This window comes from Ailuropoda melanoleuca, chromosome 3 (genome assembly GCF_002007445.2).
Source record: "Ailuropoda melanoleuca isolate Jingjing chromosome 3, ASM200744v2, whole genome shotgun sequence".
NCBI classification, from domain to species: Eukaryota; Metazoa; Chordata; class Mammalia; order Carnivora; family Ursidae; genus Ailuropoda; species Ailuropoda melanoleuca.
In genome coordinates, this window is record NC_048220.1 from 14,052,945 (window position 1) to 14,079,030 (window position 26,086).

The 26,086-nt window shown below is 43.1% G+C and overlaps 1 protein-coding gene across 12 annotated transcripts in view; it reads right to left on the minus strand.

The window, feature by feature from the left end:
• CEP120 (centrosomal protein 120) overlaps positions 1-7,412 on the minus strand; it is a 70,984-nt gene extending 63,572 nt beyond the window's left edge. For 8 of the 12 annotated variants that reach the window (XR_004623996.1, XM_034655927.1, XM_019800528.2 and 5 more), the window contains exons 1-4: positions 7,236-7,411; positions 6,901-6,978; positions 3,053-3,209; positions 1,684-1,798 (exon numbers count right to left, since the gene is read on the minus strand). Coding sequence is in view for 10 of the 12 variants with exons in the window: in XM_034655927.1 (XP_034511818.1) it covers positions 1,684-1,798; positions 3,053-3,209; positions 6,901-6,949 (321 nt within the window). In the remaining 2 variants the exon portion in view is untranslated. Of the gene's footprint in view, positions 1-1,683; positions 1,799-3,052; positions 3,210-6,900; positions 6,979-7,235 lie in introns of all 12 variants that reach the window. The other 4 variants (XR_004623997.1, XM_034655933.1, XM_034655930.1 and 1 more) reach the window with 2 other exon arrangements.
• Between the last annotated feature and the right edge of the window lie 18,674 nt (positions 7,413-26,086).

A 26,086-nucleotide genomic window follows, 5' to 3' on the forward strand; every position in this document is an offset into this window, starting at 1 on the left:
TTTTTGTTTTTGTTTTTTAAAGGAAAAACTCAGAGTCCCTTGCTGTATTTTTTATGATAGATATTTTATCATTTTAAGTATGAGCCTGAGAAAGAGTTTCAGCGACTCAGAAAATTTATGATTTTTCCATTACCTAACCTAGAAAAACAAATCTGGGTTTTTCCGTGTTTACGTTCATTTACAGAGAATCAATTTATTTTGAACTTCTTATATTCTACTCACCAATTCAAATACTTCTGCAAATAAACAGGAGAGAATAAGCAAGACAACATCTGGCTTTCCTAAAACCCTTAAGTTCTGAAACATTTCTCCTTACCTCTGATAGAGATAAAAAACAATTAGTGGGGCCTGGGCGGGGGGAGGGGGAGGGAACTTGAAGAACATTCACAGGCAGGACCTCCTCCCAGGGATCCCACCCCTAGGAAAATTCACCTTCTCCGCAACCAAAGCCGCTCTGCCCAAGAGTCTCGCTCAAGTTGTAGTAACGCTAGCTATGTGCAACATCAGGGGCATAATCAGCGTTGCGGGACTAAAACTCAAGAAAGAAAACCTTTTTCAGAACCTGGGCACAGAGAGCTGAGGAGTACCCGAGGAGGGAGGAGAGGCAGATTCTCTTTTAAAACATTTTTAAAAATTTCAGTTTCTGGGGCGCCTGGGTGGCACAGCGGTTGAGCGTCTGCCTTCGGCTCAGGGCGTGATCCCGGCGTTATGGGATCGAGCCCCACGTCAGGCTCCNCAGGCTCCTCTGCTATGAGCCTGCTTCTTCCTCTCGCACTCCCCCTGCTTGTGTTCCCTCTCTCGCTGGCTGTCTCTATCTCTGTCAAATAAATAAATAAAATCTTTAAAAAAAAAAAAAAAAATTTCAGTTTCTTTCGAAGGACTCCAAATTCAGGCTAAGCTAACGGGCTCATTTCTAAATATCATGACTACCGGCAGCGAAAATGTTGGTAACAGATCCATTTTTCTGCACAGAATCCTAATTTAGGATTCCAATCAAGAATAAAGGACTTCAAAAAAGTTTTTTTTTCCACTTAAGAGAGTTGTGACAAAACAAAGTTATTTAACAAAAATTGAAAGTGAGCATTTCCAAAGTCAGTAACATAAAATAAGGTTAGAAGAGATTATAAAAAGATGGAAGAAACATTTTCAGTAACAGAAAACACTGACCTAGGAATCAAGACCCTGAATTCTTTTTCCTTCTTTCTGTGTGTGTGCATACGTGTGCAAGTCTGTGGGAGGCAAGCATACTGTTTTGGTCATCTAAGTGCACTGCGGTAAGTTCACTTGCTCTGCTACAGGAGGACAGCAAGGAACGGGACGCAGAGAAACGCATCGGAAGGCTACTACCACAGCCAAGTTAAGAAAGGACAGTGGCTTAGGCGGCGAGGGCGATGGTGAGAATATAGAACAGCAGCTGGATCAGGAAGGGGCAGCTGAAGGCCCGACACCAACTGGGAAGGGGGGCGGCTATGGAGGCTGAAGAGGGAGGGGAGGAGGAAGACTCCTGGACTTCCAGCCTGCATGCTTGGAAGGGACTGAAACCTAAGAACTGCCATACTGACTCAAACCCCACCCACCCCACAACCTTTCAGGTCCAGTATTCCACGTCCTTTCCATCAATCTGGTATCTACTAAAAATCGTCAACTAACAGAATCAGTAACAAAACATCAAAAGGCTAGTACCTGCTTTGTTTCCTGAGCAGTTCTTAAGTCTAGAACAATGTAACCTATAGTTTCCTTGGCTGAAGATATAGGATCCAAGGCAAAACACTGCAGTTTGATAGGAGTTCGTTGCAACCTATAAGGTAACAATTTACATTACAGATAAAGTAGCTTCTGCTTAGTATCTCCTGATGTTCTGTTAGCTTTGAAAAAGCTGCCCACCACTATCAAAACAATTATAATTCTGTTGGATAACCAATAACTATTCTATATTTTCTGAAAAATTCTTCCACTGACACCAGCTATTATGCCTACTTATCTTTATACCAAGCAATATTCAAAGCACATCAAAAATCTTGGTCTCTCTCATCTGAGAAGCTATGCTGTAGGGCAGTGTTTTTCAAGCTTCTATAATATACAGACCTCTTTTAAAGTAAAAAACTGCAATGAATCCTCAAAATTGATTTCCAAATGTTTTCCTTACACTGTCACACACACATAAAACTACAAATACATATATAAGCTAAAGCTCTTTTTGTCACTAAAATAATGAAATTAACTTAGGAATTAATTACCATAAACATCACAAACTATTCCAGAAGTCACTGAAAACAAAATTCTGATCTTCTCTAAGAATTTCTACTTTGTAATTTTATTTGCTCTAGTCCTACGTCACAGCAATGAATGAAGTGATTTTGTTTCCCCGAAAAAAAAGTATTTTCGATGCTTTTTAAAATACAAGTATCTGTACTCTTGCCTGTTTCTAGTTATCTGAGTTCATGAAATAAGATGTTCTAACTTTAAGCCTGTTTTATGTACTGATCCAAGTGTTTTCATGTCTAAAATTAAGTATAAAATGAATTAGAAAGAGTCCCTTATGTAATTACTATAAACGTATCTCTATATATCCTTGGCAAGCCAGGCCACGTGTATAGTAAATGAAGTAATAGAAATTACATAAACTCCAACCCTTATTTAATAGTGGGTAAGCATCATTACAGCCCTTCTAGAATATATCTATTCCCTTCTAGAATATCTATTCTCTCAGACATGGAGGGGGGGAAGCTAGGTGTAGTGGTTACAAATGTAGGCTCTAGAGCTCAAGTGGCTAAACTCTACTGCTATCCAGCTCACTGATTTACAACAAGTTACTTCCCTTCTTAGGCCTCAGTCTTCTCACCTGTAACAGGAGAAATCCAACCACCCGCTTCATAGGGTTGTTCCAATGCTCAAATCAATTATTACTTCCAAGTACTTTGAAAAACTCCTGGCACATAAGAAAACCACTAAACAAACATCATCATCATTGTTACTATAATTTAATAAGATAAATTTATTCATCTCTAGGAGCCTAAAAAACAGAGCAGAACCAACTGAAAATAAGAGTCACCTGTGCTGATGGAGGGCTTTCCGGTCGATCTCCCAGGCTAACTCGGTAGCAAATTCTGGCTGGTCGGTGTGGTCCACAGGGTCAGTAGCCAACTGTTCTCCATCAAACTTTGCTTCTACCACAAGCATATGCTTTGGACGCTTGGGGAAATGGCGACCTGGAATAAAAGACCATACAGGTTAATCACAAGTATACAAAAATCAAATACGATCTTTTAGCACGTGGTTTAAAAACTGACCTGCACCAGGTTGACTTATACATTCCACTACCTACTAACACAGATTCATGATCCTTAAGAAAGGGATCAAAGTGAAGGCTTCAAGTGGTAAATTAGTGCTTCTCAAAGGTTAACGTGCAAGAATCATCTGGGATCCTGTTAAAATATAGATTCTGGTTCACTAGGTCTAGGGTGGGCCTGAGAGGCTGCATTACCCACGTGATGTCAATGCTGTTGTCCTCGATTCACCCTTTGAGCAGCAATGATCTCAGTGACGTTTGGAATTAAACAATTAAAAACATGGTTCCACCAATTTTAGATATTACTGTATTAGCTGTTAATATGTAGCAGCGAAGTCATCCAGGGAGTCCGGAAACAATCAAATTAGCAAAAACCAATCAACCTGCATCTTAATTTTCCTGTTAACACAGTCGAGAACACTCAGCAAATCAGCCGGAGAAAAGGAGACACACGTCTTCATTCATTCAAATCTCAAGGCCAATTCTGTAAATTATCAAATTCAGTACTGCCTGACTCCATTCCTTCACTGTTTACTGAAGGCAGAGCAGAGCCAGGTATTAACCATGTCAAATGATGGGATGCAAAGAGTCAAACAGAGTCCTTGCCCTCAAGGAATGGAGGGTCTAGTGAAAAGAGACAAACTGAAGACGCTGCGAACAGGAAGCTGAAGAACTAAAGAACAAGGATCTTACAGTCAACCTGTTTACAGGTCTGATGAGGGGCATTCTGAGGAGACGAGCGTTGACCCTTGTTAAGTAAACACATCCCAGCTGCTACTCACCCTGGCACAAGCTACACGTAAGGAAGGGCTCAGAAAGATCTGGACTGCCAGCCTGTGACTTTCTACCTGAAGCTCTCATCCACAACTCCCCACTTAGGAGTTCTCCCACAGAGGGCACGGCTCTTGAAACAGGCAATCACAGAGGCCTTTCTCTGGTCATCATTTTGAGTGGCTCTAAAAGATCACCAGCTTCCCCAAATTAAGCTCATCGATGTCAAAAAATGAAAAAACAACCTTTATTGTCAGTCACGTTACCCTAAGTTCCAACTGGCCTGAGAACAGAATACGTGTTAGAGCGAACAGGTGCCTGCCTCATTCCAAAGACAATACTCTGAAAACAGAAACCTCATCTTTTTCACCCTTGGAATCCAGCACACAGCCCCAGTTTTAATCATGGAAGAAATCTCATCATTTTCTTTTGAATAAAGGGCATTTCTAGAGGTGCAGTCAAGAAACTACAGGTAGGGGTGCCTGGGTGGCACAGCAGTTAAGCGTTTGCCTTCGGGTCAGGGCGTGATCCCGACATTATGGGATCGAGTCCCACATCAGGCTCCTCCGCTATGAGCCTGCTTCTTCCTCTCCCACTCCCCCTGCTTGTGTTCCCTCTCTCGCTGGCTGTCTCTATCTCTGTCGAATAAATAAATAAAATCTTAAAAAAAAAAAAACTGCAGGTAGCTCAATATAAGTAAAGAGCTGGGAACACAGGAACATATGGCAGGAGAAGAGATCAAGCTGAAAAGGTAGGTAAGTGGTCTCTCGTAAAGGGCCATAATCCTGTTCTAAAAAGTATAGACATTATCCTTTAGGACACTGAAGGATTTTAAGACAATTGGATTTGCATTTCAAAAGATGACCCTAGATAGTAATGTGAGCAGAAGTTCTCTGAGAAGGAAAACCAAACCTTCATGAAACAGACTACTGAAAAGATAACCACAATAGATTAGGTCCATAACGAGGGCCGCAAAGCAGGGTGCTCAGAATGGAAAAATTCTCATTTAGAAGTTTCCGTGGAGCCCCCAGTATTATTTTAAAAATAAACCCAACAAAACTCAGTTTGGAAGGTGGGGTTGGAGAAGGAACCCAGGAAGATGAGGACGCTCAGGTTCTGGGCTTGAGGCAACGGCACAGTTACAATGAATGGAAACACACAAAACGAGACACTCTGCAGGGAGGTCCACACTCCAGCGGTAGCTATGTTTGTGGCAACACCTAACTGACATCCCTGAATCCAGGTTCCCTTCCCTGCACACCACTACGAAACCTGCAAATGAAGCTCTCCTACTTAGGAATACGGGCTGCCTCCCTCTTTTTCCTCCAAGGTCTATTCACTCCAGCTACACAAGCTTATTTTACCAGAATATTCCTCAACGTTCACCTCCCTTGACCCCGGGCATCTTGCAAGTTTCTTCACCATTCCATCCACCATACTTACTCCATCATTGGCCTGGGTTATCTAACCGCCAGCAAGGACTTTCTTCCATCCTTACTTACCACTCACAGCCCTTAAGCCATCATCCCCACTCACCCCCAAAACCTATGTTTACGGCCCACATCCAGTGTTTTTAATATTATAAAGCATTCCACCATACTGTGTCCTGCAGATGAATCAGATCTCCCCAAGACGACAGAATCCTACATCCCTGAAGAGAAAGAGAGTGCCTTTTATTTCGGCTTGCTGCTATGCTACAGGGAGCAAGTACCAAGTCCAAAAGCTTTTATTAACCAAATTATAAGGGGATTTCAATCTTCGGGCTTTAAACAATCAGTAATATACCAGTTAAAAATGACCCAACACTTTACAGCTTCTGCTCAGTTTTGTTCCAAAACTCATTACAACTCATTCCCTCTCATCCCCCAAACAGTGCCAAGCCTCCACAAAGTAGCTCCACTAGGTGGTTAAAAAAAAAAAAAAAAGGGAAGAAAAAAAAAAAGCCAGCCATTCCTCTGGCCCACTCAAGATGACTGTTGTCACGTTAGTCATAACCTATCTTCACTCTACCTACCAATTCCTATGCCCCCCACTTTCTGCCACCTACTCTCCAACCACCCTGAATTTAAGCAATTGCAGACAATGCCTTGCTTTTCCATACCTTAAGTGCTCTTGGCTCTTCAAAGCCCTCCCTTCCTTTTTTCCCTAGACACAGACCTCATTATCCCTTAGGACCCAAATCAATGTCACCTCCGCTGGGAAATCGTCCTGAGAGCTTGCCTTTCCTTCTTCCGAACGCTGATGAATTACACACATTCTCCATGCTATACCCTGAGCTTTTAGGACTAGGGCTGTTCTACCCTTCCATTCCCAGGACAGTGCCTGCCACTCAAAAGAGCCTCCAATAGACAAATGTCATTTATTCAACCTACCGGACTTCAAGGCACGTACAACAGACCGTCTTGACAACTCTAGTCCTCTAAGTCCCCTATCAAGACTCGCAAAGGGAATGGCCCCCGCAATACTGCAGAAAACCTGTATTCGACTCACAAATGGTATCACCAGGACGCCGCTGAACAGAACGTGCTTTGCAGGCCCACACAACTCACATATAAAAGTCATCAACATGCTGCTTCTGATGGAAATCGTCTTTCCTACATTCTCTGGGGCTCCGGCTACTCACGCTAAATACCACCTATCCCTGATAGCTCTCATGCTCCGTTAGAGGTGTTTAAATCCACGGCCTCACAGACCTAACAGACTCACAGCCGTGAACGAGACCTGGGGGAGGGCAAAAGCAAAGATGACAAAGTTCTTAAGGTTAACCAAGCCTCGGTCGCACGCCGCTCTGTTAAAACTCGGCCAGCAGCAGTTGCAAAAGCCAGCCTCGGGCTGCTCACCTTCTAGGATGGACACGACGATGAGCAGTTGGTCGGACTTGGAGACCATGGTCGCGGTGGGCGGCCCGCAGGCGGGGTCTGCTTGGGGGAAAAGGGACCCAGGTGAGACGCGGCAGGCCCGCGACCACCAGCAGGGCTCCCGGCGGGTCTCCCCCCGCCCCCACGGCTCCCGACGCCGGGACCCCGCTCCGCGGCCCGGGCCTGCCCCCGCCCTGCAGCGCGCCGGGCTCCCCGGCCCCGGGCCGCCAGCCCAGCCCTAGCCTGCCCTGACTCAAGGCAACGGCAAAGGCCGCTCGGCCTGTCTGTAGGGAGAGGTGAGCCGACCGCCGGAGGACCTTTTGCCGCCTGCGTTGCCGCTTTTTCAAACGCCCGGGCAGCTGCAGCGGCAGCCGCCGCTCCCCGCTTCCGCCTAGCAACCAGGCCCGCAGGCCCAGTGCCGGGGGAAAGCTGGAGGACAAAGGGTGATAGAGACCCGGGCAGTCGCGGATAGAACGCCCCTCCGCCCGCCTCGCCTCTTGCCCTTTTATGCTACGTTCCAGAGCTCTAGGGAGAAGACTAGTCCACTGCCTCACAGCGCCCCCTGCTAGCCGGACGGGGGAAGGCAGGCGCGTTGGCGGGGCCCGACTGCGCAGGCGCACTCCTGCCGCGAACGCTTCCTGCAGTGCCACTACGAGGAGTGTGAATGTGGTGTGTTCTCTGCTTTTTCACCCGCAAACAAGACCTGGGAAATACAGCAGTGGAGATGGAGAACACGCACGCTCTCTCTCTCACACACACACACACTCACAGCTCCGTTCAGATCCCCAGCGTCTCGACTGCTTAAAAATGCAATCACAGAGTGATTTAATAACGATTTAAGTCTGAACTAAAAAATGCCTAGCTAGGACTCGCGCCACCCCGCAAACGTTCACGTTTTTGAAAACAAGTAGCGTCAATACGGTAATTACTGTAACTGCTGGCGGTGACGTAAACTCTCCGAGAATTTCCTGTACTTTAGAAATTACCCTGAAACAAAAACATTGTCACGTGGGCAGGGAAATTAAAAGTATAGGTTCTCCGGCGCCCTCTGACAACTGGGTAACTAATTAGCACAATCAAGACCCAAATTAAGGCATCCCCCCTCCCAACCTTCAGGCTTTATTTTAGGAAAGATTAGAAATCCTTTGGAGGTTATCTGGTTTGAAGGTGGATTTCGGGCGGGGTGGGGGTGAGGGGGGTGAATGAGGAGGAAAAAACAATCCCCACCCCACCCCCATTTGTGCCAAAAGGAAAGGAGAAGGATGTGCACATGGGGTTAGACGACTCCTAAGACCCTTTCCGTCCCCTTCCGAGTTCCCTGAAATGAGGCATTATGCAATATAAAACCAAAGTAATGATCTACTTCGGGTTCACCATTGAGCAGCGCATTCTTATGTGTAAGATGTCAGACAGACATAAAAGTAGTTAGAATAATACAGTGAAACAGCAAGTACCCAAAACACGGCTTCAACAATTATCAATTGATGACCAATCTTCATCTGCTCCGTTAATTTGGAGGAAGTCCCTAACATCGTATCAACTCATCTCTGTCAGCATGTACCTCTAAAACATAAAACATCTTGATATATTACTTAACCTCAATTGCATTATTTTACCTAAAAAATTAAAAATAATTCCTTAAAACCTTAAGTGTACATTGTTCAAATTTCCCTGATTGTCTAATAATTATTTTTTCCGTTGTTTTCATTCAAATCAGGATCCAAAGTGGTTCCAAAACACAGTGTATTTGGTTGATCTGTCTTTTGTATCTTTTCAAGTAGAGGTACTCACTTTCACTTTTTGTTCCCCTTAAAACTCTTCATTAAAGAAATTGGTCATGTACCCTGTGGATTTTACCAGTCTAAATGCTGTTGATACAAGACCAATGTCATTATTTAACTATCACCTGTTGAACAGTCTAATGAAGAGGTCCACATTGACAATACTCGAGACCTGCAAACGGATCAACGACAGCAAGCCAAATACAAGCTTATTATGGTGTAAAACACTGTTTAGTTTAAACCCTAGACAAAAGGAGACCAAAGCAATGAGACCAAGGGTCTCCAATGCAAAGAATACCCCTGGAAATCAGAGTTTAGGACCTAATTCTACCATTTACATGCTAGGTGACCCTAGGCAAGTCACTTAACCTCTCTGAGCCTCAATTTCAGCTATACAATAGTAGTATACATAATTTCTTAGTTCAGGACATAAACGTAGTAAATGCCAGTTAGTTATTATCTTTTTATATAAACAGTAACAGACCTTAAGTTAGTAGCTGTACGAGAAGTAGGGAATTGCCATCAATACCCTTCATTGTTTTGTTTTACGACATTTCAGGCTGACAAGCGAGCTTGTAAGCCATCACTGAATGTCAGACAATAATCTTAAATCAGAAAAGAAAATCTGACAACCCATTACAATTAACTAGGAAACTTTTTCACATAGTAAAATTTTCATATAGTTTTTTTTTATCTGGACTCTTCTGAACAACACTATTACTCTCAAAATCCTATCACAGCTTCTGAAGTCATCAACTTACTGGGTTCTTTTTTTACATACTGTACAGAGTTAATACCATAAAATTCCACATACATCCCATCTAGAAATGGAATCATAACTCCACCAGCATCTTTATCTGTTCCACCATAGCCTCTTTATCTGTTATTCTATAATCTAATTTTTTCATACGTGATATTAAATAGTAGTATCCTCAGTTCTAGCATAAACCATCATATTTTAGCCTAAATTTACTTAGATAAATGCTCATAAGATGCACAAATGTTGTCTAATAGACAAGGTGAGATTGATTATAAACATGCAAATTTAAATTGTCCTCCTAGAAGCTTATTAGGTAGCTTTCTGTTTCTATGGATTTCTACCAAAAAAAATAAAACAACAGAACAAAAAAAGGATTTTGACTCACGTTAAGTCTTTCTTTTTCAAGCTATGTCATATTTTTGAAAAACACTTTAGTTATAGTAGGTCTCCAGTTTTTTATCTTTCCAGCAACATTTACGGCTCAAGACAGGAAGAATCAGGAGCTATGTTCCCCTGTCTGTCCCTTCCCTCTTCTTTCCCCTTCTCTCCACACACACACACACACACACACACACACACGTGCACTTAGCACAATGTCAGACAAGCTAGCAGAAGTAACAACATGAGCACGTTTACTGAATACCTGAGATGTCCAAGGGCTCGGTGCCAGACCGTGACCCTCCAGACCCTGACCTCCCTCCTTCTGGCCGAGGGAGGGAGAATGGAGGCCATGACCTCTACTCATTTAGCGTCAACAAGACTTGACTTCTAACCCGGCATCAGATAACATTAAATCTGGCAATGAATTTGGGCCTACTCCCCCAAAGGGTCACTAATGTCCCTGGCAGGGGAGGCAAGGTAGCCCAGTAGTGAAGACCCATACTGACCTGTGTTCCAAGTTCCACTCTGTGACTTGGCCATGTCGCTGTTCTCTGAGCCTCAGTTTCCCCATCTGTGAAACAGGGTTACTAGGTGTTGGTGAAGATTAAATGGCGTTACTTCCGTGAGGAGCCGGGGCCATGATGACATCTCTGAAGGTCGTGGCCCTTGGGATGGTGGATGTGGACAGATGGATCATTTTGTCATGTTTCTTTTGTGGTGCTGCAAAGAAAATCAGTTTTTTTATATTCCCTCACCTTGGCCTCTATTTATATTCTGAGGGTGGTACCCTCCCAAAACAGTGTCTCTCCCTGGCCCCTGGGAAAGGCCACAGCGGGGCGCCCCACAGTCACCCACTCGTTCAGGTCAGGTGGCTGCTATTAACCCATGCCACGTGCGGGGCTGCACCTGCCCAAAGCAGGCCGGCCCTTCTCAGCCCAGCTGCTTACGGCCACCTCATAAAAGCCAGGTTTTCCACATTTCCCTAAGAAGCTAGAATTGTAGAGGTTAATGTGAACGTCTTTGATTTTCATAATTTATTTATTTATTTTGAGAGAGAGAGAGGAAGTGCAGAGGGAGTTGGCTCAGTGCGCAGCCCAACGCGGGCCTCAATCCCACAACCCTGAGATCATGACCTGAGCCCAATCAAGAATCAGACACTTAACCGAGGGACCCAAGCAGGTGCCCCACTCATTTGATTTTTCAATGCTGGTTACTGGGGGCGCCCGGGGCGGGCTCCACTGGTTAAGTGTCTGCCTTTGGCTCAGGTCATGATCCTGGGGTCCTGGGATGGAGCCCCCTGAGTCTGGCTTCCTGCTCAGCAGGGCCTCTGCTTCTCCCTCTCCCTCTGCTGCTCCCCCTGCTTGGGCTCTCTCTCTCTCTCTGTGACAAATAAATAATTAAAATCTTTAAAAATAATAATAATAAATGCTGGTAACTAATTTCAGCTAAAAACAACAACTACTACATGAGCCAACCAAAACTTATTCCCACCACACTTTAGTGACCTCTGACCTACACTCAGGAAGGTGGTTCTAACAGGCATCCCTGAAGGGCAGCAAAAGCACAGGAGTCTGGAAAGGAGAAGATGCTCCCTCTGAGTTGGAAGGAGAGGACTGAAAGACAACGTGCTGGGGACCCCCATTCCCCTCCTTGGCAGAAGCTTCTGAAGGGGCAGAAACGAAGACTAGCCCTGTGGGGTCCCCAGGGAAAGGAGAGCCTAGCCCCCCATTTATCACCCTTGGCACAAGTTCTTATGCCCCTAATTTGACACAGAATCCGCAAACTCACTAGAAGTCAAGAGACTCCGGAGGTTTGGATGATGGATGACTTGTCAGTAACAGGGAAGAGCAAAACCTCGCAAGCCCTCCCCAATATTTGCTTGATGTAAGAACCCAAACACCTTCGTACAACATTTTGTGTGTGCAGTGGGGAACCCCAGGGGTGACCGAGATGGAATTTCTGCCTGGGCAGGAGGAGCTTGCAGTCCAATGTAAGAGCCTGAAGAAAAGCCACATTTCTTGTTCTGCCTCCTTTGTGGAGTAAGTTCTGTGGGGCTCCTTTAGGCTGCGATGGGCTTGGAGGCACTGGGTCGTGATGTGTGTCACAGTGGCTCTCTCTCTGAGGCAAGGCACAGAGCAGATGGTGGGAGGACGCTTCCTGCCCCATAGAGAACAGAGCTAGAGATAGTTCTGCAACTGTGGGTAAGGGCTTCAGGCCAACAGAAAGTGCTGCTCGGGTTTGCTTTGGAAAGACGAGGCCATTAGGAGAGCGCCTGCATACTAGAAGCAGCAGACTATTGAGAGGACTTCATTTTATTTCATTTTATTTTTAATTTTTTAAGTAGGCTTCCAGCCCAGCACAGAGCCCAACCCAGGGCTTGAACTCACAACCCTGAGATAGGATCTGCGCTGAGCTCAAGATTCAGACACTTAACTGATTGAGCCACCCAGGCACCCTGAGAGGACGCCATTTTAGGGGTGAAGGATGCAATAGATGTTCTATGCTGGAAAAAAGCCCTGCCACCGGGGCCCTGTGTCATGGAGACACGCTCTGTGACACTGTGGGACTTTGATTCACCCATTACGTAATGTCTCATGTGTGTCGATTCCTTTCCCTTCTGAAAAGCTTCCTCTTGAAACATGGAAGCCAATCGTGGGGGAAGAGCTGGTTCCAGCCTACTCAGCTGTCTGGAGGAGACATTCCCCAGCCTTCTGGGGCTTTTGGCCCACAGAAGTCTGACCCCACGAAACGGTAACACAGTCTTCTGTACTTTAAGATATCTCTGGAGCAGGGGTTTGGGCTCATGATGATATTACAAGCACACCCAAAGGGTAGAAAATGATCTCCTGCCTGTCTGTGTTATGGCCACCAGGAACAACCAGGAATTACAACAACAGACAATCATTACCCGTTACCCCCCCACCCCCCCCACCCCTTGAATTCAGAGAAAGGCTCTAAACATATGGCCTGGATTCAGAGAAGACAGAAGGCTCCCTCAACTTCTCACCCACATCCCTGAGTGATAGCATAAGCAGCCCCCACAGCCAGCAGCTAGCATACTTAGTCACCTCATTCACAAGTGGTACAGCTCAGCCGATATCCCTTGGCACTTGCATAAACCAGTAAACTGTCCTTCCTAAATGATTGTATGTGTTTTTGCTGCCAACATAGAATTTTTCATTTGCAAAAATGGGCCTACTTCCAGGCAGAGTCTAGCAAGCATACCAGGTGACAGGATATGGATGGAGGATTTTGTTGTCTTGCAGTTGTCCCCCGTGACTCAAAGGATGACAAAGAGGTATCGTATCTCCTTCATTCTGAAGAGCACCCAGGACAATTAAGGCCCAGATGCCTCTCCTGGGCCTCACCAGAGGTGACCACGCTGGTTCAGCATGACCATCGGCCAAGCAGCTACCTAACACTATGTTCAAACCTGATGGGCAGAGGGGTGGTTAGGGATAAGCCAGAGGGCCTTCCCATCGTAGAGGGTGAAAGTGCTCCCCCTCTTCAGCCCAGGCCAAGTGAAAAAGGAACGAGTCAACAAGAATCTCTCACGAGAGGATGGGCTTGCCCAGCAGCAGCTCACCACAGATACTTAAGTAGGAAGGAAAGAGTGAGAAAGAGGAAGAGGCTGTATGTGTGTGTGTGTGTGTGTGTGTGAGAGAGAGAGAGAGAGAGAGAGAGAGAGAGGGAGAGATTAGCAGCCTACATCATATTTTGTTGTGTCAAAAATGTGTGAGATCCCCATGGATGAAAAGAGTATGGTGGTAGGTCACGTCCATTGAGCCATTCTGGTGTTCAAGAAGCCAAGTCACCAGGAGACAAGGCTGCAGCCTTGAGAAGCTATGGGGTAGACTCCAAGATGGGAACTGATCGGGTTCCAGAAGCAATTGAGCTGGAGGAATCAAAAATGACTGAGTGAGGGCATCAGCCAAGCAGCTACCTAACACTATGTTCAAACCTGATGGGCGGAGGGGTGGTTAGGGTTTCAGAACACAACACACTGCACTGGGAAGCCCCCTCATGCCACCTCCACCAACACTGTCTCTAGATATAATTCCCGTGTGGGTCCTAGGAGAAAGAGCATTTGTCTGGGAGCCACTCACAGGACATCAGAGACGGACAGATCTTGAACAGAGAAAGAGCAACCGAGGAGACAGGACCACACCTGCATCTGCGAAGTTAGGGGTATTTGCAGCTGTTCTCCATCTTGGATCCCAATTCTTTGGAGGAGTAAAGGTCTCAAAAGAAAAGGAGGAGAGAGGGTAAAAAAGTGGATTCCATTTCTTTCCCCATTCAAATCCCGTAGGTGGAAACTTTGCTGAACAGGGAAAATGGGAAGAGACGAGACTTCAGGCAGATATGAGGTGACCTTTTAAAATGGGTTAAATTGGACTGAACTGATATTTTAATAGCTGGAAGTGATCAGGAAGTTATGATCAAGCTGTCATTAAGGTCTGGGAGGGGACTCAGCAGAGCACAGGCAGAAGCAGTAACTAGAGAAAAATGGAACCATTTTATGTCTGTACCTTGACCCAGACCCAATTGCAGAATTTTAAACAAACCAGTTATTTAATAATAATTAAAAATAAAAAATAAAAAATAATAGGGGCATCTGGGAGGCTCAGTTGGTTACACGTCCGCCTTCGGTTCAGGTCATGATCCCAGGGTCCTGGGATCGAGCCCCGCGTCGGGCTTCCTGCACAGCAGGGAATCTGCTTCTCCCTCTCCCTCTGCCCCTCCCCCTGCTTGTGTTCTCTCTCTCTCTCAAATAAATAAAATCTTTAAAAAATTACAAAAATTAAAAATAATTAAAAATAATAATATCCTATCAAGTCTTCCAATCTTCCCAGCAACACTGTGGAAAGAAAAGCAGGGATTTTGTTACTTTATAACACATGAGAAAATGTGAAGTTGGATAACTGGAACAACTGGATAATAATGAGAGGTCAGGTCTTCTGCCAGCTTGTGTTAAGCTACCCCAGTGATTTCAAACTGGGGTGCACATATGACCTGAGCCCATGGAGCTGGGCCAGGAAACTGGAGTAGAAACTGCTATGTCCTATCGGAGAACAACAATGTTAGTTGATGGTAAGACATTAAACGATGAAGTTATACGGGTACAACAGACATTTCTGCAGGACTTAGAAAAGAAAAAAACTTAATACTTCAAAGAAATTTGTTTTGGTCTACATCTTCAGCCTTTTCCCCACCCACCCTCCATCACTGTGAACCCTCCTCTCCAGCTAAGGGGTCATTTGGTAGATTTGCTGAAAGGCTCATCACTGACGTTCTTGAGCCAGATTCTCTTCACTACTCACGGTAGTGAAAGGGAGAAAGACAATATCTAAAGGGAAGAATGTCCTACTTCCACAAAGTGCTCCAAGGGTTTGGAGAAGATTAAATTTCTCTTCCTAATTATACGTTGAAGTCGTTGTTATTTCAGTATGGTGAAGGAAGTTCTCAGGAAAGCTGACTTGAATATTCTTACTGCAGATGTAAATGGTTATGGATGTTCAGCTGTGAGGTCCTGTAGTGTGATAACAGGATGTTAGTGTACTCTAGAAATTGTTACAAATTTTTATCGTAAAAGGATGAATGTCCCAGACAAGAGTTGATCACAAGGTAAGAAGCAGTGGTTTTTTTTTCTTAACTTTTGGCTAAAAATCTGCAATGTCAACATTGACTGGATTATCCTAACATTAGCCGGAAATATGTAATCTCCCAAAAATCAGGAAGAGCAAATTCCAGTAAATTAGAGAACATGTCTATTTTGTTCATTACTCTACTCCTAGGACCTAGAAGAGTGTCTTGAGTAAATTTGTAGCAGAGGCTCAAGAAATTCTCATTAAATAAATGAAGCCAAATTTACAACGATGTTAGAATTGTATTTGCACCAGTGATGGATAGTAATAGAGACATGAGTCTTGCGTGTATAGAGGACAAAGGTGAATCCATAATTTGGCGCAGATTAAGAAATGTAGCTACGAGACTGTCTTTTCAGATTGTACCAACCATTATCTAATGCATGAGGAAACACTTTGCAGTCTATTTGATTTCAGAAACCTGCTAACAAAATGAGAAGAAGTGATTTACTGGACTAGAGGAGAAAAAGAAAGATTTATGGTGATACTTTCGGAAAAACTTGAAGGTTAAGATGCTCTGTAAGCAGACGATTTTATAAGGGATATGGGGGATGAGAGTGAGTAGGTTAACCTTGAAAAATGTGATTATTGTACAAGGGTCCAGAAGAGAAAGAGGAACAACTGAAGGAAAGAAAAGGAAAAAAGAGAAATAAAACACAAAACTTGTATATTTCATCAGCATTCTCATTGGCAGTGCCACAGAAATCTGATAAACAGAGAAGATTCCTTCATCAGGGAGTGAGAAGGATACTTAAAATGAAAAAGAAAGAAATATTTTAAATATCTCAACTTTCGCAGAATTTAAACCAAGGCTCAGAGATGCAATGAGAAGTATCTTCCAAATAAGTTTGCAATAGTATGCATTCATCAGCCATTTCTGATAATTCTTACTTAGATAACATTTGCATCATACCAAGATATGGGATGTTATACTTTTGTCCACCATCCAGACAATGTTTACTCACAAACCAGTTTCTGTTATCTCCATCAAGGAATATGAACACACCAAAATGATATCTATTCAGCAGGATAAAGACAAAAAGACATTGTATTACTTGTTCATTATTCTTTTCTTGTTGGGAATTGTAACACTGTTTTGATACGTTGCATCCCAAATCCTTATTTAGATTAACAACTCACTATGTTAACAGCACAAGTGCCAACAAAGTACAATCTAATTAAGTTCCGTGAGACAGGGACTTTGGTTGTTCAACTCCCTATCCCCAGGGTCTAGAAGAGTAGTTGGCACACAATAGGCATTCGATAAATACTCCTTGCACAAATGGGCAAAACTATGATGGATTTTAGCTCGTAGATGGACTTGAAACCTGACCTCATGTGATATATTTGACTAATATCCTCTATTATAAAGAAAAATGTAAAAATATTAAACATTTTCTTGGAATATTCATGTGTTCAAAATAAAACATTATATTAGTTTTTTAGATTTGGCCAGCGGCTTTCTACCTTTGTCAAACTCTTAAGCTTCAGTTTTTTAAATGTAGACATCAAAAGTCTTCAAGGACTTTCTCCCATTTCGTAATTGGACCAATACAGAACCAAACACACCATCAGATCTCCAGGGCTTTCTTTAAATTTCAAATATCCAAATTCACATCGCTGTCTATCTTGGAAAATTTCCCACTGAATTTAATCAGAAGGCTTAAATAAATTTATCATATATCTACGTTCTGTCAAATTCAGTGGTGATTTTTTTTAATTAAAGTAAGTTTTTAAGATTTAGGAAAAGTGATAGGATATTCCACTTTCCTTCCTTTTAAAAAGCATTCAATGGTATAACGAATGCGTTGCAATGGACCCAATTATTACCCTATCCAAAGAGTTAATCACTTCTGAGACGAGAGCCTACGGAGTGCTCATCTTACACAAATGCTGGGTTTCTTTTCTTCTTGTCCCTTCCCTAAAGCATTTCTGCTAGATCAATTAACTTTCTCCCGCCCCAGCCTGGTTCTCATGAGTATGGGTGCCCCATGTTATCATTTTGATATGAAAAGGTAGAATTCATTGCAGTTCCTTGAATGGATTGACTTCAAATCCATTTTAAACAAACAAAGTACTTCAATCTAAAATCAGGAGCAAGACAAAATTATTCTATACATTTTTGTCTCCCAGTCCTCTCGATCAAGGTCGGCTCTATCCAAAGATAATAAGTATCCAGACATGTTACTCACTTTGGTTAAAATTTCACTCATCGAGATATTTTGTGTACAGGTCCTACCCCCAAAAGAAAGTCTTTGTATTAAAATGTTTTCAATTTTTGTAAATAGAACCCCTCGAACAGGCTCAGGTTAGCTGTTCGGACCCTATCAGATAGAGCTTTCCAGATTAAAGTCTCAAACATGAACCTCCACACATAAAAAAAATAGAGCTAATTTAATACATTCCCCCCTTAATTTAAGGGTTTTCTCGTTCAGCATTGCTCTTTCTTTTTCCTACTTTTTCATGTCAGCAAAACAGAAATCCATTTAAGTCTAGATGGTCAATATTCAGCCAGCCTGAATACTTTATTTCCTCTGTGGCCACATGCTATTAGGATGTGTAGGAATGTACGAATCTAGCAAATTAAATATAAGTAAATAATGGAGGATGAATGCCAAAGTGCCCGTGAATCCGTAGTCTGAAACATAGATACTGCTGAGTTTAATGGAGAAAAAAAGTGGAAAAACCTCAAAATAAGCATCTTTGAAGGGCAGAAGATTTCCTATTGAAATGGAGCTCGGCATTTCCACAACTATTTTGGTACCTAAATAATCTTCAAAAACAAACACTTTCAATGCACTTACGCTTCTTCTAGAAAAGAATCCTGTAGGTTACCTGGCATCTGGGTTTGGGCTTTTTGTTTCTGTTTTTGTTTTTATTTTTGTTGTTTTTCTTTTGTTTTATCACCTGTCCTTCCCACGCACTTAAAGGTACTGATTTCTTTTCTTTTCTTTTTTTTTTAAGATTTTATTTATTTATTTGACAGAGAGAGAGAGACAGCCAGCGAGAGAGGGAACACAAGCAGGGAGAGTGGGAGAGGAAGAAGCAGGCTCCCAGTGGAGGAGCCTGATGTGGGGCTCGATCCCATAACGCCGGGATCACGCCCTAAGCCGAAGGCAGACGCTTAATGACTAAGCCACCCAGGCACCCCAAAGGTACTGATTTCTTAGACTCACAAGTTATAAAATGATTTCACCAAAGAGGGAAAAAGGTGAGTTTTTTTTTAAGTTGGCCTGCTTTTATTTTTAGAGTTTTAATTTGTTATTTTAAAATATTTCAATAAACTTAAAGGATTGAATGAACGATCTGAAAAGACATCACTTTAAAAAAACATAAGGATTATTTTTGTGATACTGTAAATGGTTATTGAAATCTCTCTTCAGTGTAATTCTTCAACTTGATGATCTGATACATGAATTATTCACAAAAAAATGTATCTTAATCACTTATCAGCACCGATATTTTAAGATTAGATCTCAAGGACATTATAGGTAAAACATAGTTTAAGCATAGTTTAATAATCCTGTTATTGAGATTTGTTTCATGATCATTGGCATTTTGTGATGCTAAAAGCCCTCATTTCTTATAACCAGCCGTATTATTATGCTGCATTTAGTGGAAACTTTTAGTATTAATATTTAAGATGCTATTTAAGGGGATTACCTTAAATCGATAGTTAGATACTAAAGCAGCTTCTCTTTCCCTATTCATTCCAATCTATAAAGTGAAACTCAGTTCACACTAGAATCATGAACCTGTATTTTGAGGAATTCTTCAATATTACGTACATTGTATCAGTATTAGGATGCTCAGCGGCAAGGAGGAAAAGTTTACCCCCACTGGTTACAGACTAAGGGAATGGTTGCAGCTGGGGCTTTAGCAGCAGGAGGGGTGGTCAGGCTGGGGGTGGTCCCTGTGAGCTCCACATGTGTGTTCTTTAATTAGAATTGTTTCATTTTCTTGTCTGCTTCCTTCACTGGGGAGAGCCTGAAATTGTCCTGGGCTTCATGGCTGCACAAAATGCCTTTCAGAGAAAGAACTTGTCTCTTCTGGGGGCTTTCTCCTAACAATAAGGAAATTTCTTTCCAACCCGCTGAAGTCCATTGGCTCACCTTGACCACTGCTCATTCCTGAGCAATCCCGTGGCTGGGGAAACGCCACGGCTGATTGCCCAGGCCCTATTCCTAAACCAGTCACTATTGCAAGGGTTTGAGATTACCTTTAAATCAACCAGGCCTAGCTCTGAGGCTGGAAAAGAAGTTACCTTTCCCTGAAGCACGTGGGTTTTGGAGACGCGACAGAAAAGGACACAGTGAGGAAGGGTGAAGGGAGAACGCTAACAGTATTTAGTAGAAGACAGCAAAGCTTTTTTTTTTTTTAATAGGTGATGTTGATCTAATAAATATACAATAAAAGGCAACAAAATACTAGAGAGCAGTAATTCTCGGGGGGGGGGGAATATCAGAAGCAACTAGAAATAATTTTATCCAAGTAGAATCACTCCGCGTTCTGATTTACATCCATTATGAGACTCCCTTGCCTGCCTCGTGGAAAATTAGCTACATTTTGGATCCATGTTGGATCTGCTGGATGATAGGGGTTCAAAAGATTGAGAACCGTTGCCACGGAAAGACCTTTATGATATGGGAGGCCAAAATAAATGGTCCATAAAGAAACAAAATAAAGTATCTGGTTATTGATAGTCTATCTATGTGCCTGCCTCTATTCACTTGTTCTTTTGGCTTCACAAATCCTGTGACAAAAGCTAGGACTGTTTTTTCATCTGTTGAGGGAAAAAAAAAAAAAAGATTTCACCTATCCTAGTGCTAAGAAAGTCAGCCAAACGTGTTTTGTTTTGTTGACCCTGTATCTTAGCTAAGACCATGCTTCTTGGTAGAAAATGGTTCAGGACTGGCCAAAGCATTCCCATCCCTTTCTCAGCAGAGGGCAAAAGAAATTTCTCAGAGAGCCTGGCCAGCAGTGGCTCCGTTGCCCTTGAATGGTAGAGGCTTCAACCTGGAAACATTTGAATAGAAGTGTTTGTTTGCTTCCCCGCCTGAGGTCTGTTTTAAATTTAAAATATTTTGAAATTTTTAGGGGCACCTGGGTAGCGCAGTCGTTAAGCGTCTGCCTTCAGCTCAGGGCGTGATCCCGGCGTTATGGGATCGAGGCCCGCATCAGGCTCTTCCGCTGGGATCTTCCGCTGGGAGCCTGCTTCTTCCTCTCCCACTCCCCCTGCTTGTGTTCCCTCTCTCGCTGGCTGTCTGTCTCTGTCAAATAAATAACTAAAATCTTAAAAAAAAAAAACCACAAAACAAAAAACCCCAATATTTTGAAAATTTTAAACAAAATAAAAATTAAATGTAGAAAACTGAGAACATGTAGGAAACTATAAAGAATAAAATTAAAAACCCTTATACTCTCTTCAGCAAAAGAACCATTACTAACATTATGGCATAGTTTTCCAATTACCTATGAATCAATTGTTATATATAATACATGTATACATACAGTGCTTCGAAAAAAGTAATACTTTACCAGAAATGCTGTTTTGTAAACAGTTCTCTTTGTTTAAAATACATTTCCCCCATGGATGCATAATTCTTCTAAAACCATCATATAAATAAGACTGTTTAACCAACCTCAACTGGGGAAAGTATCTGACTCTTGCAGATAAAACAGTTTACAAAACCAGAAGGTCTCAAACACAAACACAGGCCAAGCTCCTTTTTGAGCTACCTGAGTCCGAAAATTAGTGTGAAATCAGAAATCCAGTAGGGAAGCGAGGAACGAAACCACAAATGATAAAAGTGTGGCGAAGAGACAGAACAAGCTTGGAAAAGAACTAGGAATCCAATATAGGCTGGGATTTCCTGGAAGTTTCCAGATCCAAGCCAGAAATGGTGCTTTGTCTACACGCGTCTGCACTCAGCTTCTGATATGAGCCGCTCCTTTACGAAGACGAGGGCCTTACTGATGTCAATGCTGGAACTGAAGTAGGGAAAGGATCCAGAGGGGGGACCTGGGCCCTATGGGTGGATACTGGGTAGGGGAGTTTTCAGGAGAACAGCTGGGGAAGACAGCTGTGACCCACTATCTCTGTCACTCTGGGGAGGGGAGCAGGACCCTGGAAATGAGCGTTGACCACACTACTGACAGTGATGGCTCAGGTTGGCTCTAGAAGTGCCTTTGCTCTTAGGGAGCGTCCCCTCGTGGACAACTCAAAAACCGGAAGACCGATATTTCTGCTTATCTTACATGTGAAAGCAGCATCTCTAAGACTTTTGATCCTTGGTAAACAGCCTTTCTGATCCTTCCATTTGTGTCTATCATAAGCATGATCATTAATACTTTTCTTTCAACTGAGTCACTTTTTTTAACTTAAAGACTTCATGTAACATAAAAAAGAAATCATGAATTTAATGGAAAACAGAATTTTCACAAATGGAATGGTGGGTGACCTCATCAATACAACGAAAACCGAACACACAACAAAAATAGTATTTAGCTAGGGATGGGCGCTGTGGCTTGCCAAAGGCTCTTGAGCCTGGGACCTGATTTCTCTTTGCTTAAGGAAAAGGGGGTGGGTGGGGGAAGCAATGGGTAGGGAGGAATTCGCAAGTGTTAAAAACATTAGGCACTCAAGACGGCCAGATGACTTCCTCAGAGCTGCAAGGGAATTCGGTCACTTTCACTATGTGATTCAACGTTATTTATACCACCTAGCTTCCTGTCCAGCGGCGTACAGTCCTCTCTAGCAAACACTGTGCTGGAGGAAGCTGCCCTCCTCTGTAAAGAGGTAGGCAGGATATCGCAATGCCACCTCTAGGCCAACCGTAGCAGGTATTAGGAATAGAGGACTTACCATAAATCCTATATACTCTGTAACTGAAAGACAGATTGGATAGGGAATGCTCTCATATCTTGTCAATGCTCCTGCTAGTCCCTGTAATTTGCCCTCACTCCACCCACCTGCAAATTCATCTGGCGGAAGCCCTAACTCCCAGTATTGCAGAATGTGACCGAATTTGGAGATAGGGCTTATAAAGGGGTAATTAAGTTAAATGAGGTCATGACGGTGGGCCCTACTCCAGTATAACTGGTTTTCTTATAAGAAGAGAAAATAGGGACCCACACAGACCCAAACACACAGGCCCACGTGCATGGAAGACCATGTGAAAACAGAGACCACAGCCACTTACCAGCCAGGAAAGAGGCCTCGGAAGAAACCAGCCATGCCAACACCTGGCTCTTGCGCTTCTCGCCTCCAGGACCGTGAGAAAGCAACCTCCTGCTTTTCAAGCCACCTAGCCTGTGGAACTTCGATATGGCAGCCCCGGCACACTGAGGCATCTTCCAAGCAGGAGGAAGGTTAAAAGAGATTTTATACAACCGCTGTGACTTGTTTCCTGGACTATTACAAAGGTTGTAATGTCTAGAGCACATGTGGAGGGCATTTGGATTGGGTTCTCCGGGTGGTAATGGGTATTTTGAAGGCTACTAATGCGAATTAGGCATTGGGGGCCATCTAGGGACGCAGGGCAAGGTACCTGTCAAGTGATTAAAAGCAATCCAGTAGGGGCGCCTGGGTGGCTCAGGTGGTCAAGCCTCTGCCTTCGGCTCTGGGCCTCATCTCAGGGTCCTGGAATTGAGCCCGGCATCCGGCTCCTGCTCGGTGGGGAACTTACTTCACCCTGTGCCCCTCCTCCCCACTTGTGTGTGCTCTCTCTCTCAAATAAATAAATAAATACAGTCTTTAAAAAAAAAAAAAAGCGATCCTGAACGTCGTTGATGTCATGAGGCGTGCGCTTCAAGAGAGGAAACAGTCTTAGGTTAAAAGGGAGCCGTGAGTCTGACTGACGGTGTTCTCAGAGGTGTGGCCCTTGCGGTAAGAAGTAATTGGAACAGGGGCGCCTGGGTGGCACAGCGGTTAACCGTCTGCCTTCGGCTCAGGGCGTGATCCCAGCGTTATGGGATCGAGCCCCACATCAGGCTCCTCTGCTATGAGCCTGCTTCTTCCTCTCCCACTCCCCCTGCTTGTGTTCCCTCTCTCGCTGGCTGTCTCTATCTCTGTCGAAAAAATAAATAAATAATCTTTAAAAAAAAAAAAAAAGAAGTAATTGGAACATATTCCAAAATATGGCCCCCGTAAAATCATAGAATAATCCATGAACGAGATAGGCATTGTCTCTATCAACTGATAACCATTTGTTCCGGTGTATACATTTTAAAAGTCTGACTGTCCACCAGGTGGATCCGAGACCCTGTTTGGCCACGTGGGGGGAAGCTTGACTCCTGAGGAGGGCAGGGAGCCTTTGATATGGAATGCGGATCTTCCCTCCAGACACATTCCATGTGTGTCTTTTATGGTGGCTGGGACGGGACCAGCCAGATGGTAGATTGGCCAGTAATACGAATCAAAGATTTTTCTGTATTTGCTACTTCAACCTGCTTTAGAACTGCAAGGGTGCAGTGGAATATCAATGAGCTGCTCCCGCGTGAACTCGATGAGCCGGTGTTATTAGGGAGAAAGATCGGTCTCAGCAATGCCACCTCCCAAGAGGTAGAGATTCCTGGGCTAGAGCACTTCGCACGGAGGTGATTATTTTCACCATTTGAATTTTTAACTTTTGGGTTTTGTCCCTCTTGCTAATCCCCATTGAGATCCAGAATTTTTTAGTTGACTACGTTATCCTCCGCATCTAGCAGAGGGCTTGACACATAGTCTATGCTCAGTTAATACTTAGCGAAGCAATGATAAGAGCCAAGGGAAGAGACTGCAAAGCCAAGCAAGAACAGCTAGATGGAAACCTCAGCCAGGTCATTCAGATCGCTGTGTGACCTCAGGCGAGTTACTGACTCTTCCTAAGCCACAGTTTCTTTTTTTTTTTTTTTAATATTTTATTTATTTATTTGACAGAGATAGAGACAGCAAGTGAGAGAGGGAACACAAGCAGGGGGAGTGGGAGAGGAAGAAGCAGGCTCATAGCGGAGGAGCCTGATGTGGGGCTCGGATCCCATAACGCCGGGATCACGCCCTGAGCCAAAGGCAGACGCTTAACCGCTGTGCCACCCAGGCGCCCCTAAGCCACAGTTTCTTTATCTGTAAAATGGCTGAAGTAATACCTACTTCACGGTGCTGTTTTAAGGGATCAGTATAGCACAGCACCTAGCACGTAAGTGCCTAATAAATATTAATATCATTATAATTATTCTAAGATAACAAAAACCGAATCTGTTTAATTGACAGAGAATGGAGTGTTAGGGCAAAAGTAGATCATACAAATCATTGGTTTCATTACTTTTTTTTTTCCTGTGTGCCTTGTACAATTTTATTTTTAAAAAATCCTGAATTCCTGGGGTGTCTCGGCGGCTCAGCTGGTTAAGTGTCTGCCTTTGGCTCAGGTCATGATTCTTGGGATCGAGTCCCGCTTTGGGCTCCTTGCTCAGTGGGGAGTTGGCTTCTCCCTATCCCTCTAGGCTTCCTCCCCACTCATGATCACCCTCTCTCTCTCTCTCAAATAAAACATAGAAATCTTTTTAAAAGCCCTGAAATCCTGGCAGCCAAAACATGTTTGGAAATTCTCACAATATTATACTGTAGTAGTTATAAGAATCAGTCTATTTTTTTTAATTTTAGAATTTTGGTGTTCAAATCTAGTTGGCATATTTCGTTTATAATTAATGCACAATTCAATATACAGGCTATTGCATATATTTGTCGAAAATAGTCTATTATAGCACACAATGTATTTCAATGTTTTTACAATTATTTTGTATTTAGTGGAACATTCCACATCTTTATCTATTATGAAATGTCCATAAGGGATAATGATGTTAATGCAAATTGTTACAAAAACTTCAGATTATAACTGATTTATATACGCGTCTGAAGGAAACCTTCTGTAACAGAAATGCATGCAGTAAATGTCTTGTAATCGGCTGTTATCTAGAATCAAGTGTGGGTGTGTGGGTGTATATTTCAGGAACATAAGACACTCTTGGGTCCTCTGAACATAAAGGGCTGTACTTACAAAGGGAGGCTAACAAAACCAGAAGTTCCAGTTTAGCTTTAGAGATCTGTCTAATGACAGCCTTTCATGCAAGAACAAATCGCTGATGGTCAACTGGCCGTTCGGTTGCTGCTTTTGCAGAAAAAATAAAGGTTTTTCATCATGTGTTCTTACCTGGAACTCAAACTGTTACAAAATGCTGTTTATATTGTTGATTATTTTTCCTATCTGGGACCAAAATTGATTTTCCACCATGGTAGGGAAAGCAGACAGATGCGCGTGCATGTGTGCATGTATGGGCATGCGTGCGCGTGCGCACACACACGATACACACTAAATACATAATGGCCTATTTTTAGGAGATTCACTATACTCTGAAAATTTTTAAATGCGACTTGATTCAATTCTTTTGTAATCCACCCTGTCTGGCAGAATTCTTTGATGGGGTTTATAATATATTCTTCAAGGCATGATTATAAGTAAACTGTGTCACACAACTGAAGATCCTTTTAGCTCATTTGCCCAAAGCCTTATAAAGCAATCTATAAAGAAATACTTGGTTTTTTTTTTAAAGATTTTATTTTTATT